The sequence below is a fragment of the Leishmania mexicana genome, chromosome 29 (genome assembly GCF_000234665.1).
Source record: "Leishmania mexicana MHOM/GT/2001/U1103 complete genome, chromosome 29".
Lineage (NCBI taxonomy): Eukaryota > Euglenozoa > Kinetoplastea > Trypanosomatida > Trypanosomatidae > Leishmania > Leishmania mexicana.
Genome location: NC_018333.1, coordinates 230,428 through 245,437, shown reverse-complemented (window position 1 = coordinate 245,437; position 15,010 = coordinate 230,428). Strand labels below are relative to the sequence as shown.

General features: G+C 53.9%; 8 protein-coding genes across 8 annotated transcripts; all 8 read right to left on the bottom strand.

Annotated features, from left to right (window-relative positions):
* Positions 1–173: 173 nt before the first annotated feature.
* On the bottom strand, positions 174–1,364 carry LMXM_29_0790 (conserved hypothetical protein; the record flags this gene model as incomplete). Its single annotated transcript, XM_003877179.1, has 1 exon — positions 174–1,364. One exon carries the CDS (start codon positions 1,362–1,364, stop codon positions 174–176), a length of 1,191 nt encoding a protein of 396 aa, XP_003877228.1.
* Positions 1,365–2,530: 1,166 nt separating this feature from the next.
* Positions 2,531–4,561, bottom strand: LMXM_29_0780 (mitochondrial oligo_U binding protein TBRGG1,putative; the record flags this gene model as incomplete). Its single annotated transcript, XM_003877178.1, has 1 exon — positions 2,531–4,561. The coding sequence occupies one exon, from the start codon at positions 4,559–4,561 to the stop codon at positions 2,531–2,533; it is 2,031 nt and encodes a 676-aa protein (XP_003877227.1).
* A 769-nt stretch (positions 4,562–5,330) lies between these two features.
* On the bottom strand, positions 5,331–5,705 carry LMXM_29_0770 (conserved hypothetical protein; the record flags this gene model as incomplete). Its single annotated transcript, XM_003877177.1, has 1 exon — positions 5,331–5,705. One exon carries the CDS (start codon positions 5,703–5,705, stop codon positions 5,331–5,333), a length of 375 nt encoding a protein of 124 aa, XP_003877226.1.
* A 1,026-nt stretch (positions 5,706–6,731) lies between these two features.
* LMXM_29_0760 (conserved hypothetical protein) lies at positions 6,732–9,908 on the bottom strand (the record flags this gene model as incomplete). The annotated part of the gene is made up of 1 exon (XM_003877176.1): positions 6,732–9,908. One exon carries the CDS (start codon positions 9,906–9,908, stop codon positions 6,732–6,734), a length of 3,177 nt encoding a protein of 1,058 aa, XP_003877225.1.
* Positions 9,909–11,004: 1,096 nt separating this feature from the next.
* LMXM_29_0750 (putative 4-methyl-5(beta-hydroxyethyl)-thiazole monophosphate synthesis protein) lies at positions 11,005–11,595 on the bottom strand (the record flags this gene model as incomplete). Its single annotated transcript, XM_003877175.1, has 1 exon — positions 11,005–11,595. One exon carries the CDS (start codon positions 11,593–11,595, stop codon positions 11,005–11,007), a length of 591 nt encoding a protein of 196 aa, XP_003877224.1.
* A 346-nt stretch (positions 11,596–11,941) lies between these two features.
* On the bottom strand, positions 11,942–12,781 carry LMXM_29_0745 (conserved hypothetical protein; the record flags this gene model as incomplete). The annotated part of the gene is made up of 1 exon (XM_003877174.1): positions 11,942–12,781. One exon carries the CDS (start codon positions 12,779–12,781, stop codon positions 11,942–11,944), a length of 840 nt encoding a protein of 279 aa, XP_003877223.1.
* A 290-nt stretch (positions 12,782–13,071) lies between these two features.
* LMXM_29_0740 (conserved hypothetical protein) lies at positions 13,072–13,587 on the bottom strand (the record flags this gene model as incomplete). The annotated part of the gene is made up of 1 exon (XM_003877173.1): positions 13,072–13,587. One exon carries the CDS (start codon positions 13,585–13,587, stop codon positions 13,072–13,074), a length of 516 nt encoding a protein of 171 aa, XP_003877222.1.
* A 304-nt stretch (positions 13,588–13,891) lies between these two features.
* On the bottom strand, positions 13,892–14,623 carry LMXM_29_0735 (heat shock protein grpe; the record flags this gene model as incomplete). Its single annotated transcript, XM_003877172.1, has 1 exon — positions 13,892–14,623. The coding sequence occupies one exon, from the start codon at positions 14,621–14,623 to the stop codon at positions 13,892–13,894; it is 732 nt and encodes a 243-aa protein (XP_003877221.1).
* Positions 14,624–15,010: the final 387 nt, after the last annotated feature.

Genomic DNA, 15,010 nt, shown 5'->3' with positions numbered 1-15,010 from the left:
AGCGCTGGTGCCAAAAGAAACATCGCACCAGGAGTTACTTGTTTGGTGGTCCATGTACAGTTGTGTGAATCTATACGGAAGCCCTGTCACGCACGTTTCCCCTGCCTCTTGCCCAGTCTAAAGTCAGAGACGCAGTGCCTATATGCATATATACTCTCCTCTTCCTTTACTTGCTATATCGTGTGTTCTATGGTGTCGTTGATGCACCGCATCAGGTAGCAGTGATACGAAGCGGCGCATTGCTTAATGTGTCTCTGCTCCGCGGCAGCCAGCCACAATGCGAAGTAGCGTCGAAGGAGCAGAAGCTCCTCTCTACGTCGAATGGCCTCCATACACGTAGCTGCGGTCGAGGAAAGGGTAACTTTCCTTGTATGCGTGCGCAAGGCATCCTGTAGGACCGCGGACGGGGAGAACACCTCACGCTGCGCCTCAAGAGGAGCAACCGCACCTGACCCGAAGTTCGTTTCGCGTTCACAGCTGCACTGGCCCTCGGGGGTCGAAGACGCATGAGATACCACGGCGGTGTCCTTTGCGACTCCGCCGTGATCTTGGTTATAGCAGCTGCCGGTCTTACTCTTGCTCATTTCTCCCTCCGAACGTTGCAAGGCTGCAATAGAGGTGCTTCGCCCACGAAGACGCACAAGTCGCTCAGTATGGAGTGAGGGTCCGCGCGGCACCGTTGAGCGGAAGCTGCGTGAGTCGGTGTGCTTGGGATTTTTACGCGACTTCATCTGCACCCCTGACTCTGGTGAGCGGTTGAGGCAGGTCCGCTGCTCTTTCCGTTCGCTCAGGCGCACTTCACACCTCAGGAAGGCGTTGTCGCGCGATCGGGCAGTTTCTCTTTCAGGGACATTGTCGGAGCCATGATAGAGAAACTCCCGCACGAGTTCCAGCGTTTCCGCGTCCGGCGTGTCAACCTTGGCAGGCGCTATGGATGCCGAGGGAAGCGATAGACCCGGGCGTACATCTGCATCTAGAGCCTCCCACCAACTGCGTTGGGCAGCGTCCACAACCTCTTCACGGTCCACCAGGTCCGCATTGACCCAGCCTTCTTCTGCAGCGACATCGTTAGCCTCTACTGACATACCCTGGCTCGAGGAAAGATCAGCTTGCCGGGCCACCCTTTTCGCGGGACCGCAATCCGTCCCTCCGATCCACTCAACTGCTTCAACATGCGGGGCCACTTTCTTTCCAAAACGTGTCTGTCCCCCCTCCTGTGCAGTTGACAGCGTCGCCCTTTTGAACTCCACGCCGACAGGAAGTACCTGGGTAACGGCAAGATCAAGCTGCTGTAGTCTACTCGCCGAATTTGCTGTGACTGCAGAGTCGGAGCCGCATTCCCGAAAGCTCCAGAATCCGGACATGGAAGAAAAAGTCGGCGATATACTTTCAAAGGAAGTGGGTCCATGTTGAATATCATGAAGGCAGAAGCAAGAAGAGATACAAAGGAATAGAAAAAATTGCTGATTACGACATCGTCCACATCAACCCGTCCAGCGCATGGAGGGCATCAGCTGACGGCCATTATGGCCCACGCTAAGCGCGCGAGAAGTACGTCTCATGCATGCCATACATCGAGACACACACGGACTTGTTGGAAGGTTGATGTTGGCAACAATGAGCCCCGGGAGCTCTTAGGTTGTTGTTCTTTTCGCTAAGTTCCCGTTTGAGCATTACAGGAAGAAGACACGACGGCGCGGACGGAGTCTACTCCAAAAACGCAGCCGCTCGAGTCCCACAAACCGCGACTAATCAGACTGTCACCGACAAACACAATACACGCGCGCCAAAAGATGCGGCAGGGAGCACACACGAAGAGAGATGATGCAGCCTATCGTACTGGGGATACCTGAAGCTCCACTGCGGCAGTGATTCCCGATAAAGAGCTTGGGCGCAACCAAGAAAAAAATGCAAGTCCAGGCCCACCGTATCCCAGCTGCTCCATTTCCCTTTCCACCGGCGCCCTAACACACCACGCATCTCAGACCCATCAGAGCTCAGTCCCGTGTACGCTTACTCAACGCCCCTGTTTTGCCTACTCCCCCGTGTCGCCACCGAGGATCCGAAAAAAAAAAGCATCGTCGGTTCTGCAAGCCGGGTCTCTCCTCTCTCAAAGCAAGGCCTATGAGTATAGGGAAACGTTACAAGGGAAAGTGAGCAAGAATGTTGACTGTGAAGAAGCTTTCAAAGAAAAAAGGTCGACCAAGGTCAGCCCCACAGCAGCCGAGCGCTTGCTGAACTCTGCACCTTCTCTCCACTCCCCACTGCAGCTGTGGAGCAGATATTTGCGGGCCCTCTTCTGAGTCTGAGTCGCTCACTTGGACGGTACCGTCATAACTTCTACTGGCGCAAACGTGTACGGCGCGATCGGTGTTTTCATCTCAGTGACTGGGCACAGGTCACACGGCACTGTCGCAGCACAATCTCTGAAGACCAGCACGAGGAGAACGGAACAGGCAGAAAAAAAAGCCTGCTAGCCTTCGTTTTCCTTTTCGAATCCTGGAGAGCACAGAAGGGCAAAGGGAACACATCACGGTGCAGTGGCCTTTTGCACCGCCGTCACTATCTCTGCTGAGTCGGAATTGGCGGGGATACTCCTCACGAACCAGTCCACGCGCTCCGGGCTCAAGTCGGACTTGAACTTTTCAGGGTTGTCTTCGAGCGCTTTAAGTACTGTGGCACGCACTGCCGCATCGTGAGTCTTGTTTCGGCACGGGCAATCGGGCGGTGCCAGCGCAATGGCCACAACGGCCGTCAGCATTTGTCGCGGCAAAGCTTCTGCAGCGTGTTTGAGAAGATGCTCTGGCAGCGTCTTGGCGAGAGCGTCGTTGGGAGGGACATCGTTCTTGCCAAAAGCGTTTTCAAGGCTGATGCGCAGCTCAGTGAGAGTGCCAAAGTGACGACTGTACAGCGCCTCGCAGGCCGCGGCGCGAATGCTCTCGTGGTCCTCCCCATCCTCCGGCATCTCACTCTCTTGAGGAGGAATCCCCTTCGAAGGCCGAGGTGGCCGCACTCCAACACTGCAGTTTGCAACGACGGCGAGAATTTCAGCGGAGGGAAGCTTCTGTGTGGATAGTGATGCCATCAGCTGTGCCAGTGCTCGGAATCGAACGGTGCGGAATGTCATGAGCTGTATGAGTGAAGCGCACATGGTCTCTTGAATCGCTGAGGGGAGCTCGACGTTGGAAGCGTGTGCGTAGTTCCAGATGCGAGTCGCACTTCTAGCCCCCACAAAAGCGCTCACCTTCTCCAAACGTACCATCAGTGCCGTGTGAAGCGCCGCGACGCCCGCCGTCAACTCGACACTCGGCTCACTGACCTGCTGTCTAATGTGGAGGATTGCGCTCATCAGTTCTCCGACCTGAGAATCCGTGTGAAACTGTACAGTTTCTGTCACGCGGGCGAGAAGTTGGCAAATATGCTTCTGGGAGGCGTCTAAAAACGGTGCGGCGCAAAGAAGAACGATGGCCTCCCGTGAGTGCATCCCATCCACCCCTGCAAGAGCGCGCGCCAACGTCTCGTGTGCAATCTCCTTCCACTTCGCATTGTCTCGCGCTTGCATTGAGTGATGATGCAGGACAGACGCCAGTGTGGACAACTGCTGAACCGGCATCGAGGAGACACAGGGTTCGAGATGGGAGAGGAGATCGTCCTGCAGCTTTTCGTTCTCCTCGACTCTCAAGCGCTGAAGTGCCTGCAACACCATCACTACTTCCACAGGTGCCATTTCGCGCATCACAGACTGCACAGCCGGCATGACCTCACTGACCATCACTTCCCTCGCCTCTGGCGGGGAGATGAGACCCAACGCATTCGCGAAAAGGGCTACGTTCTGAGGTGAGATGCCACCGATGTTGCTCCGCATCCACTGAAACGCCTGCTCCACCGCCTCCACCTTTGCTGGAGCAGAGAAGGTGGCGGCGCAGTTGATCACAATGGCAACAGACCGCTCGTCTTGGGTGGAGGGGTCGATGCGCGTGCGACCCAGAAGCCGCCGAGCCTCTTTTAGAATCCCAACGCGCTCCTTTGTATCTTTTGCTTTCTTGTAATCATGTTTCATTCTCAGTAGCTTGTCTGCATCCTGCGTGAGGTACTGCTCCTTGCCACGCCGCGGTGCCGATTGGTGATCGTCATCGTGCTGAGGGTTTCCGAAACTCTGTTGACGGTTGTTGAACCCTTTCCGGCGATCCTCGTAGCCCTGGTTACGATCATCGTAGTTCTGTCGACGATTGCTGTACCCTTGCTGATCATTGTCACGTCTTTGCGGGCGATCAACGTAGCGCTGCTGGTGATTTTCATAGTCCTGGTTGCGGTTCTCGTATCCACGGTCGCTGCTGCCGCGGTTGCGCGAAGAATCATCGCGGTTTCCGTACCCGCCTCCTTGCTGCTGATAATGCTGCTGGCGAGGAGGGGGGCCGCCGCCACCGTAGCTGAACCGAGGGCCACCACCGCGCCCTTGGTAGCCCCCACGCTGATGGAGCACAGCACACACGCTCAGCACCGTGCTGTATGCCCGAGCCCGGAGTGGCACGCCGGTCAGTGTCGCGCATCGCTGCAGCATCTGATGCTTCGCAGCTCGTTCCCTTTCTAGGCTTTTGATATGGGCCCTAAGGCGTGCGTACCCTTGTGATGACGTTGAGAAGGTCAAAGAAAAGAAAAGAGAAACATCTGCATCCTTGAGCCGTGTACGCAAGAACGGTGGAAAGAGTTACATACATTCCCGTGTGCACGTGGGTGTTTGTCAACGCACATTGCAGATGTGTACACACACCATACTACGTGATTGGCCTCCAAACGCCGTGCACACCACTCTGGAGGAAACGTCGTGACGACAGGCCCATGCGAGAGAAAGTGGCGAGGAAGAAGTATCGATGCGGTCTCCATTTGGAGAAGGCAGCCAAGAGCAGACCGCTCAGGGATGACTGGCAGCGCAGGTGATGAGAGGGATGCGAGGCCGCCGTATTCTCTTGTGTCAGTCTTTCTTTTTCCGAGATTTCTGAAAATGCTACCAACTACGCACCCTTGGCCAAAAAAAAAACAAGAGAAAATGTAATATATATGCGTGCTCATAGTGAATCCGCTAGCATGCACGTCTTTGAAACAAGACAAAGAACCATGAAAGAGAAGGAGGTTTATTCAAAACCGCGCATACGAGCACTTGGGCAGGGCCCACGAATGCAAAACGGTAGACAACCAATGATAAAAGAAGCAGTAATCAATAAGAAGCGCTGGCGCAGGAAACCACACGTGATACTCGCGTGTATTTTTTTTTTGGCGCTGTGTTTCAGAGTATCGTAACGAGTGTGTTCCGGAACCATGTGGGTCGTGCACTATCTACCGGTGCCCGGCTCGCTCTGAAGCCCCTCCAGATATCGCTTGTGAAACTCCATCCGATCCAGGTCAGAGCTGGGGCGTTCCCGAAGCAGCGCCAGAATCCATGCATCTAAGAAGCTGGACATGCCCATGTCACGTATGTACCTGTTATCGTCGATCCTCTTTGGGTGGAAATCAGCCGCTGAAGTGATCTCCGTCCCGTTCATAATGTCCTTCACTATGCTGAGACAGTACCCCGGAAGATCAGCAGGGTGATGGAAAAGAATGTTGCGACAGATCATTTCATAGAAATCGGCAACGCGAGTTTGGCGAACATACTGCTTCGCAGCTTCGATCGACTGCTCATCCTTCGTCCACTCTGGAATATTCATCTTTTACCGCTTCAGCCCTCCACTGTTGTACAATGCGGTCACTGTGGTGGCCGTTGACTGGAATGCAGAGGTAATCAGAGTCCCTCCTCGAGAGATTTTCCTCTGTGCGTGCGAGTGTGTGGGTAGGTGAGTTCGTGCGTACGTTCGATAAAACTCCTACTCGCCAGTTGTGTCTACCTGTAATGGCACGCAAACGACGCAATGCAAAGAGCGAGATTGTATTGAGAACTAACTCCTGGAAACGCAAGATACACAATAAAAGCAATCCTGCGCAAGGATCCGTCAAACGACTGTCACACTTGTCTGCGAGATAGGAATGTTTGTTTGTTTCAGGGCAAGATGTCTGTGAAAGAAAAAAGCAGCTTGCGGGAGGTAGTCACACAAGAACAGAAAGGACAAAGAGTAGACAAAGCCCATCAAAAGGAAAGTGACATCAGAGACCCTGCCCTTCTGGAGCAGGCCCCCACCATGCCTCGGTGTTGACCACATGAATAGCCGTATAAGAGACTCTGGTCCTCTCTGCTTTGTGTCCACATCGGCCAAGCTGGCACAGCTCCGATGACCAGTGTCACACAAACAACGAAATTATCCCGGTACCATGACTGCTTCTCCTCGGTGTCTGCCAGCTTTACCTTAGACTACTCTCACCACCACATCACTCGATGGCAGCTTTTCCTGTTCCGAAGGACAGGAGGACCACATCCACGCGGAGGCACACGCACATACACAAAAAGAATACGTATGTGGTGTACAGATGAAAGGTGGTGAGGAAGCGTCAAAATAAGCAACGGCAGGCCTGTGTGTTCACTTGTCGGCTATGCTGCTGCAATGTACCGTAGTGTCAAGTTTCTTTTTTGCCGCGCGGTGCAGTGTCCTTTCCGCTTTGAGGAATTTTTTGTTTGTTTTGGAGCCTGATGTGCATCGCACGTTGCTTGAGGAAAATGAGGTGACCGGGACACCAAAAAAAAAACGGAAAGAAAGTGAAGAAACACGCAGCCGGAGCAATTCATTTTGTCCTTGCAAATCTCACTGACTTGCCGGGGCACCGCGGCCACGACCACGTCCGCGGTAACCGCCGAAGCGCCTCACACCGCCTCTGCCGCCGCGCTGAGGGTTGTGATCCATAGCGCCTCCTCGTCTGGCTGGCTCCAGGGTGTCGTAGATACCTATGTCGGCGTTGAGAGACGCTGTCAACTCAGCCTGCTGCCAGTTCATCTGCCCCAGGTGGCGATTTCCGTGGAACGTGTCCGGGTCCGGGTCATCCCATAAGTCGGTCGCGTCCCTGGCTGCACTGCGCCCATCGTCGCGCCCGCGGTAGTTTGGCCGACGTCCGAACCGCGCGTCCAGGATCTTCTCCATCGCGTCCTCATGATGCTCACCGCTGCCGCGTCCACGCCCTTCGTTCCCACCGGCTCCGGCAACAGCATCCCCTCCGTTTCCACCGCGACGACTTCCTCTGTCACTTCCTCTCTCTCCGACCCGCTCACCACCACCACCGCGGGTTGGGGGTCCGCCGCGTCGACGAGAGGCCCCGCGACCACGCCCACCACCCCTTCCGCTCCTCGGACCCCCGCGGTCGTCGTCTGCCGGACCATCGCGACGGAGGGTGTGGTCGTGGTATGGCGCTTCCTGCGGCCTGTCCAATGGCGCCGAGTAGAAATGGTCCTCCAGATTCTCCTGAAGAGGCGGGCTGGGAGGCGCTGGATTCTCATACCGCAACCACGGCGTTTGCTGTATCGGCATTGGTGACGCAAGAGGAGGAGACACAATTCGCAAATTCGGGCTTGGGCTCCCAGTCGTCTTGCGAAAGAGAATCTTGGAAAGGTGCACAGCCTCGTTGTAAACCCGGTGCGTCTGCTCGTAGTGCTCGACGATGCGCTGCAGGACCTCCTCGACACGCTCGTTAATTATTGTCTCGGCCACCTGTGTGTTCTCCCAACAGAGATAGGTGAGAGCTTTGAGTGCGTGCACAATTAACTTCTCCGTTGTCAAGTGCGCCCGCATTGCGTTCACGATCAGCGGAATCGCCCCAGAGTCGGCGAGTAGTTGTCGATTGCTTTCAGAGTTGAAGGCAAATTGAGAAATGGCACGGCAGGTCGACTTCTGCAGAAGAGCATTGTTGCTATGTGCACGCATCGCCTTCAGAATCTCTGGAATTGCGTCAACGACGACCCGCTCCTTGATTTCCGTGTTCCACGCAAGCGTCCCTAGCACAGAGCACCCAAGCTCCAACATCCGAAGTCGCTCAAAGTTGTCCATGGCGTGGATCACACATTGTACGCCACCCAACTCGAAAATTTGCTGCTGTGCGACTGTGTTGTCAAAAGCAAGTGCGCTGAGGCCGCCACATGCGTTGAGTTGCACCTTTGGACTGGATTTGTGGGTGCGCATGGCCGCAAGTAGCAGCGAGACACCGCCAAGGCGGGTCACAGCTCGGTTGAGGTCGGCATGCTCGTACGCCAAGTGAGCCAGTGCGTTGCACGCCTCCTGCTGAACCAGTTGAATCTGCGGAAAGCGCTTCATCGCTGCAATCACAGCATCTGCCCCGAAAAGCTGATAGAGTCGGTCCTTGTTTGACGGCGAGACTAGGGACAGTGTCACGATTGCGCGACACGCCTCCTCCTGCACCTCGCTGATGTTCTCGTGCCGACGCATGGCGGCAACAATCTGCTCCAATGCCGCTACGGAGTCCGTCAAGGAGACATTGCTTATGTTGGCCAGCGCACGGCACGCATGCTCCTGCACCTCGTGGTTGTTGGGGTGGTTACGCATTGCATCTACAATCACCTTGTAGCCGTGGTTCGCCGTGATCTGAGCAGCGTTGTCCTCGTTCGTCCACGAGAGGTACGACAGGGCCACGCACCCATGCATTTGTGCGCGGTCGTAGTTCGGGTGCTGCGCCATCCCGCGAATAATAAAAGGGATCACCCCTTTGGCGCTCATCTCATCGCGGTAGCGCTCACTGTTGAATGCGACTTGCGCAAGAGCGCGACACGCGTTCTTCACGAGGCCAGAGCTTGTGTAGTGGTCCTCTAGGGCCTTCATAATCACCTGTACGCCTCCCAGCCGCACCACATCCGCCTTCAGATCGCTGTTCCAGCACATAGTGCCAATAGAGAGGCATCCGTTTTCTTGCAGTCGCGCCTTTTTGCCGCGACGCATGGAGTCCAAAATCAGAGCGACACCGCCATTGTCCACAATGACCTGCTGACCAGTCTGGTTGTTGAATGTCAACCCAGACAGTGCAGCGCATGCCGACATGAGCAAGTCCTCATTGTTTGGGAACTTTCGCATGGCGTTCAGTACCAGCAGCAAGCCCCCCGACTCCGTGATGCTCGCCGTGATCGTTTCTGAGTCAAACGAGAGGTACGAGAGGAGACTGCACACCTCCTCTTGAATGGCAGCGTTACCTTGATACACGCGCATCATCTCCAGCACGCGCGGCACGCAGCCGGTGGTGTAAATCTTCGCCTTCATCTCCTTCACATTGATGGCGACACTGCACAAAAAGTGGATGCACTCAAAGACAACCAATTCCGACTTGGTGTTGTTAAAGAGAGACGACACACAATCCCAGTCAATATACCGAGATCGCGGAAGGTTGCTGAACACCCGAAGCACGTGGCCGCACAGCATTTCAGACTGCTGATACCGAGCCAGCGCATCAGCCAAGTACATCATGACAGGAGAGTCGGCGTCGACCATGTTCGCCGCCCCAGAGCTGGTAACGTTTGCAGCGATGCGCGCGACGTACGTAGTGATTTCCTCTTCGTTAATGTGCTCGTGTAGCACGCCCTCCAGCACACTGATGCCTTTCGCGTCGACGAACTCCTGACTTACACGCGGGAACCGGTCAGGAAGTTCTTTGTAGTAAGAAGTGAACTCTGCCAGCGTACGAGTCACGATGCGGACAATAGTGGCATCACTGCAGTGGTTCTGCAGCGCGTTAGTGAGCTGCGTGATACCGTCCCCGATGCCGTACAGGTTGAAGTGAGATAGGAGAGTAGCAGCAGCCAGGACACTCCTGCGGTCGTGGGGATTGTTGCGCAGGGCATCCACGGCGACCTTCGGCACCTCGAACTCGGAGAAGAGAGACACCGTAAAGTCGTCCGTGCAGTAGTGATGAATGAGCGCGCACACCCAGCGAGAAAACTCGGGCCAGTTGGCGTGCTGCCGCGCGATTCTAACCACGTTTTCCACCATCTCCTCCACCTCATCCGGGGACAGCTGCGAGCTCACGCACGTCCTCAGCAGCAGGGTGACGTTCTGCGCAGCGCTACTCTCGGTGGATGTTTGGAGACGATTCTGCAGAATGGCCACACGCCTTGCCGCATCTGGTGCCTGTGCACATATGATGGTGTACTCTGGTGTGTCAACTCCTTTGAGATTAAGCTGCTGCATGGGAGAGCCACATACCATTTGATCAAAAATGTCCTCCATCCTCGTTGGCGCTTTTGATCGCGTTTCCAGACTGACAAAGTGATGCCGATCAGCAGAGGCGTGAGAATGTGGCTTCGTAAGGCACCCAACAATGTTGTCGTTTTTTGATTTCCTTCGCACGCACCAGTCGTCTTTGCCTCCCTCCTTGCCGTGGTGCTGTAAGGGAATCAACAAGACGAGCGCTAGAGCAGGAATGGCGAGGAACGGAACCAATACAGGTTTAAAGAAGAGCACTTCAAAGTGTTCAGTCCGTTTAGCAATATCAAGAGTGAGTAAATGAGGTGAAAGATGGTTCCCTTTCCCTTTTGCTTCTTTCTAGCTTCGCTGTGTGGTGTGGACGTTGCGTGGGGAAGCGAAGAAAGGCAATCGGAAGCTCACAAACACATAGATAATCAAAGAGAGGCCGCAAGACAAAAAGGTGCGAGTGGAGCCGGAACATGGCATCCCATTAGTCACTGTACAGAAGCGATAACACACTGGGGTGAGCATTTCCTACTGACGTAAAAACCTCCGTTAGGCACGCTCACCTCAACCTTCGCTTCGCGTTTCATCGCTGTGAGTGTTTTTTGTTTTGATTGGGTTACGACGAAGGCGGTAAAAGGCTTCGGCCAGCTGTCGCTCGACACCTTGAAATCGTCACGGACATATACATCTAAAGCAGGTGTACCAGAGACCAATACGATCGCGCAAGCCTAAATAGTTGGAGCCCGAGAAAAGGGACCGAGCTACAGAAGAAGTGGATGAAGCAAGAAGAGATCGGAAGAGAGCATTTTGCCTTTGTATTTTCGCTGACGATAGTCGCCGTTGCTGCCCTCAAAGACGAAAAAATCTCCTAGAGCCCCCCCCCACACTGCTAAGCTTACTTGATGGCGCGCACGTCGTTCATCTCCCTGTTGTGATCCACAAGCATGGCCTTGGCGAGCCTCTCAGCCAGGTCAGGTGACTTGAGAATCGAAACAACGGCAAGCGCAAAGTAGATGGCGGTGCCGGGGCCGCGGCTGGTGAGACAGTTCTCTGACTTCACAACAGCGTTTGTGGAGTACTTGACCGAAGAGGGCAGCTTATCCTCAAAGCTGGGGTAGCAAGTGACGGTATCCACACCCTCCAACAGTCCCATAGGAGCAAGAACGACGGCGGGAGCAGCGCAGATTCCGCCGTACAGCTTTTTCCCCACCCGGGCGTTGTGCAGAATCTTCTTCAGCGCTTCGCTGTTGCCGAGATGAACGGCTCCTGGCATGCCACCGGGAAGGAGCACCGCGTCGTATTCAACCGCAGAGACTTCTCCAATCAGAGCATCGCACATCACCTTCAATCCGTGTGCCAGCGTAATGGACTTCGACTCCATCACAGAAGCGAGTGTGACCTTGATGGCAGCGCGAGAGAGGACGTCAATAATACTGACGAGCTCGATGTCCTCGGAGTGATCAGCCGCGACGACAAGAACGTTCATGGTGCTTGGTTACGAGTGACGATACCGGTCAAAGTGAAAGATGGATGTCTCGAAAGCGCCAGAGGAGCCTGAAGCGAGAGAGCGAGAAAGCGAAACCCATATTGGAAAGCGCAGAGAGTGAGTGGAAGAGCCTCAAGAAACTGGCGAGCGAACCCATAGGATGGGCCCGCCACCCTGTCCGCATCACGAGCCGACATACCGTCACTGAAGAAAAAGATTCGTTGGAGAATGCGCATTCAGAGCAGACGAAACAGCGTTGCGAGAATGCTGACGGTAGGACACATCAAAACCATAAACATGTCAACTGCTCACTGAACTCTCTATTTTTGTGAACATGCCACGTTGACTATGGCGTGGCTTTCAAAAGTACAGACATGTTGCCCCCAGCCGGAAGTACGTAAACACAGCACAAGTGGCCTTTGCTGTTAGGTTCTGTCAGCGGAACCAAATGACCTAAAAGATGAACAACATCCCCCACGCCAACGCTCTCCTTCGCAAACGCAGACAGTGATGCTCCAACTGTCCGAATCGCTATCCACATGGATGTTTGCATCTGGAAAAACGGAACATCGTACCGAACAGCAAACTCGACACAGTTAGTCGCCTCATTCACTCCCGGAAGCGCTACGCTGACGCTTGTTGGTGGCTCAGTGACAACTCCCACTAATGTCACTACTGCGGAGCACCCTGAGTGGCGCAGCACCGGCAGGCGATCCAGCTCTGCTTTGCTGTTTTCCAGCGCTACAAATTCTTGAGGCGACTTTTCCTGAATCAATTCAGCCGAGGACAAGAACGTCTTCCCTGCCCTTGCAGGTACATACTTGGCGCTCGAAACAGCGGCTGTCGTCCGGCTGCTTTCGTTCAGTAGAGCGTCAAGCTCTTCAGTGGCGTCCCTCAGCTGACGACGTAGCCGTTTATGCTTTGCCTCTTCAAGCCTCACTTTTGTGTCTGAAGCTGATGGGACGGTATTAGATGGGGTGGTTGGCGTGCCACTGGACTCAGCCATTTTTGATGACTCGCGCTTCTCCGCATGGACGGATGTGTCGCAGTTTTCGATCTCGTCGAAGACAGCATTTAGCGGATCATTGTGATCCGCACCATGATTCAATATTGAAGGAGCTTTTATGCCGTCCCACCGGACCCAGCGAGCCCGTGAACTGCACTGGCGCACGCGCCGCAAGAACATTTCTGTGCCGAGTGAGATTTTCTGGGCGAGACGTCGAAGCACTGGAAAAAAAGAGTAAAGACGAGAGGAAGTAAGGGGGAGAGGCATAGGTTTTGCTACAGTGGTCCGCCACCAAGGACGCTTAAGAAGCCGTTGACTCGAGAGTATGGGTGCTACAAGTCATAGTCGCGCTCAGTTCATTCGACAGGCCGGAAACCTAACACTTCAATGAGAAAATCAAAAACGCTACAGGCCTGGTTTGTCCTCGATGTGTGTCTGTGTGTGTGTTTCGACTGTGACCTCAAGGCGGTTTATTTGGGCAAAAAACCTGCTTTCACGTAATCCAAACGCTGCTTCTTTGTAAGCATCTGATCATCGATGAGGTCCATGCGCGGCTTTGTCAACGTGTTCAGCTCCTTGCCCACATTCCATCGAGAAGGGCTGCTCAGCTCAAAAACGGATGGAAACGACTTGACTCTAACCTTTCCTCCGCTAGTGGCATGTTGAAGAGTGTACACCTGCCTCTTTGAGACAAAAAACTTTCCTGTCCAATCGCCAGTTATGTAATTCTCCTCGGGAAGAAAAAAAGACTGGCTCTTCGCTGTCATATAACTCCAAAAGTACGGCGCGTTCAGGTTCATTGCCTGAGTGTTCTTGATGTGCGGCCTACGGTGGAACGGAAACTTACGCTGTCCCCTCCGAGCTAGGTAGAAGCCGAAAGTAGACTTGGCAATTTTCAAAAACCGCTTTTGCACCCCAGTCACCGCGGTGGCAGGGCAGGGAATGTGCGCTGCTGGCGCGACGGCAGACGCACAACGGCGAAGCATCCTCACGGAGGTAGTATGTCGCAACTTTCAGCTTAGTTGCAGTATTTTGAAGAGAAAGTTGAGAGAGAAGGAGAGAGGAGAGTGTGTCCTCGAGCAAACAGCAGCGAAAATAAATATCTGACACGAGGAAGCACTGCAGAAGGCAAACGCAAGAAAGGGGAGAAGTTAGTGCCGGCGTAAACGCTGTTTTTTAGTTTTCTTTGATTGTTTAGGAGATGGAATGTGATGGTAATATGGCCCCCGGCAGCAAAGTGGATCAGTCAAGAAAAAGATGTCCTCTTGCACTCCCGCGCGTAATGCACCCTTAGGGGTCCTCACTCAAACCAACCTCCGCACGCCGCAAAACCGACCCGTTCATGTCGTATCCGTTTTTGACAATCTCAGCAACACTGCCTTCTTTAAGAGAAGGTGTAGATGGAACTGTAAAGAGCTTCTCTTCCTTTTCCTCGTCAAAGGTGGCGCCAACCTCGGTGTGCATTTGTGTCACTCCATACCGCTTCAGAACCTTCAGCGCAACTTCCTCTGTGAGCATCACGCCAGCGAGGACCGAAGCCTCGCTTTTAGGTATGAAAGAATTTCCCTGCGTGTACTCCACCACTTTTCTTGTGACCACTCGCAGGGCATCGCAAACATCCAGCATATCACGTGCGAAAGATCTGAGTGCGTCATTATGCGCCTGCTTTGATTGCTCCTGGGTGGTCTTTCGAATATTTTCACATGAGGCAGCAGCGTACAGATTCTCCGATCGAAGTTGCTGAATCTGCCTTTTACTTTCGCAAAGCTCTGCTCTCAAGACTTCGTATTTGCCTTTGAGCTCCGCAACAGACAACCCAGCGGTCTTTTCTTCTGTACAGCATTTCCTTTGGCCTACGCAATGTGAGCAGAGGAGAGGCGTCACGTGTGCGCCAACTCGTCTGAGCATTCTCTCGTGTAGGTATTTGGGTGTGTTCTGAAGCAAAAAAAAGGAAGCCACACAAGGGGGAAGTGAAAGTGAGAGTCCAAATGGAAGCACGCGAGTGCCGCACCAGGATGTCATAAATTCCTACCCTGCGGTCGAATCTCGCTGCCATAGTGAAAGCACAGACAAAAACTGAGCCAAGTAAAGACGTGGCTCCTCATTTCTTGTTTTGGTACTCAATACCTACATTCAAGTAGGTTTTTCGAAACTGCATTCGTTCGCCTTTGCCTCCGCAGTTACTCGGGTTTGGGTTTCTGGCCTTCAGATACACCGCAGTGAGGATCACAACTACAAATAAAATATGTGACTAGCAAGAGAATCTGGATCAAAAGAAAAAGCGACAAGTTCACTAGTTCCACATAGGCTGGAGCGTATCCTCGATGCTTGCTAGCTGAATGGGAGGAGCAGTCTATTGCTCGTCGCAGCAACTCACTTCAAATCCTCTGTTTTATTTTTAGGATTGCT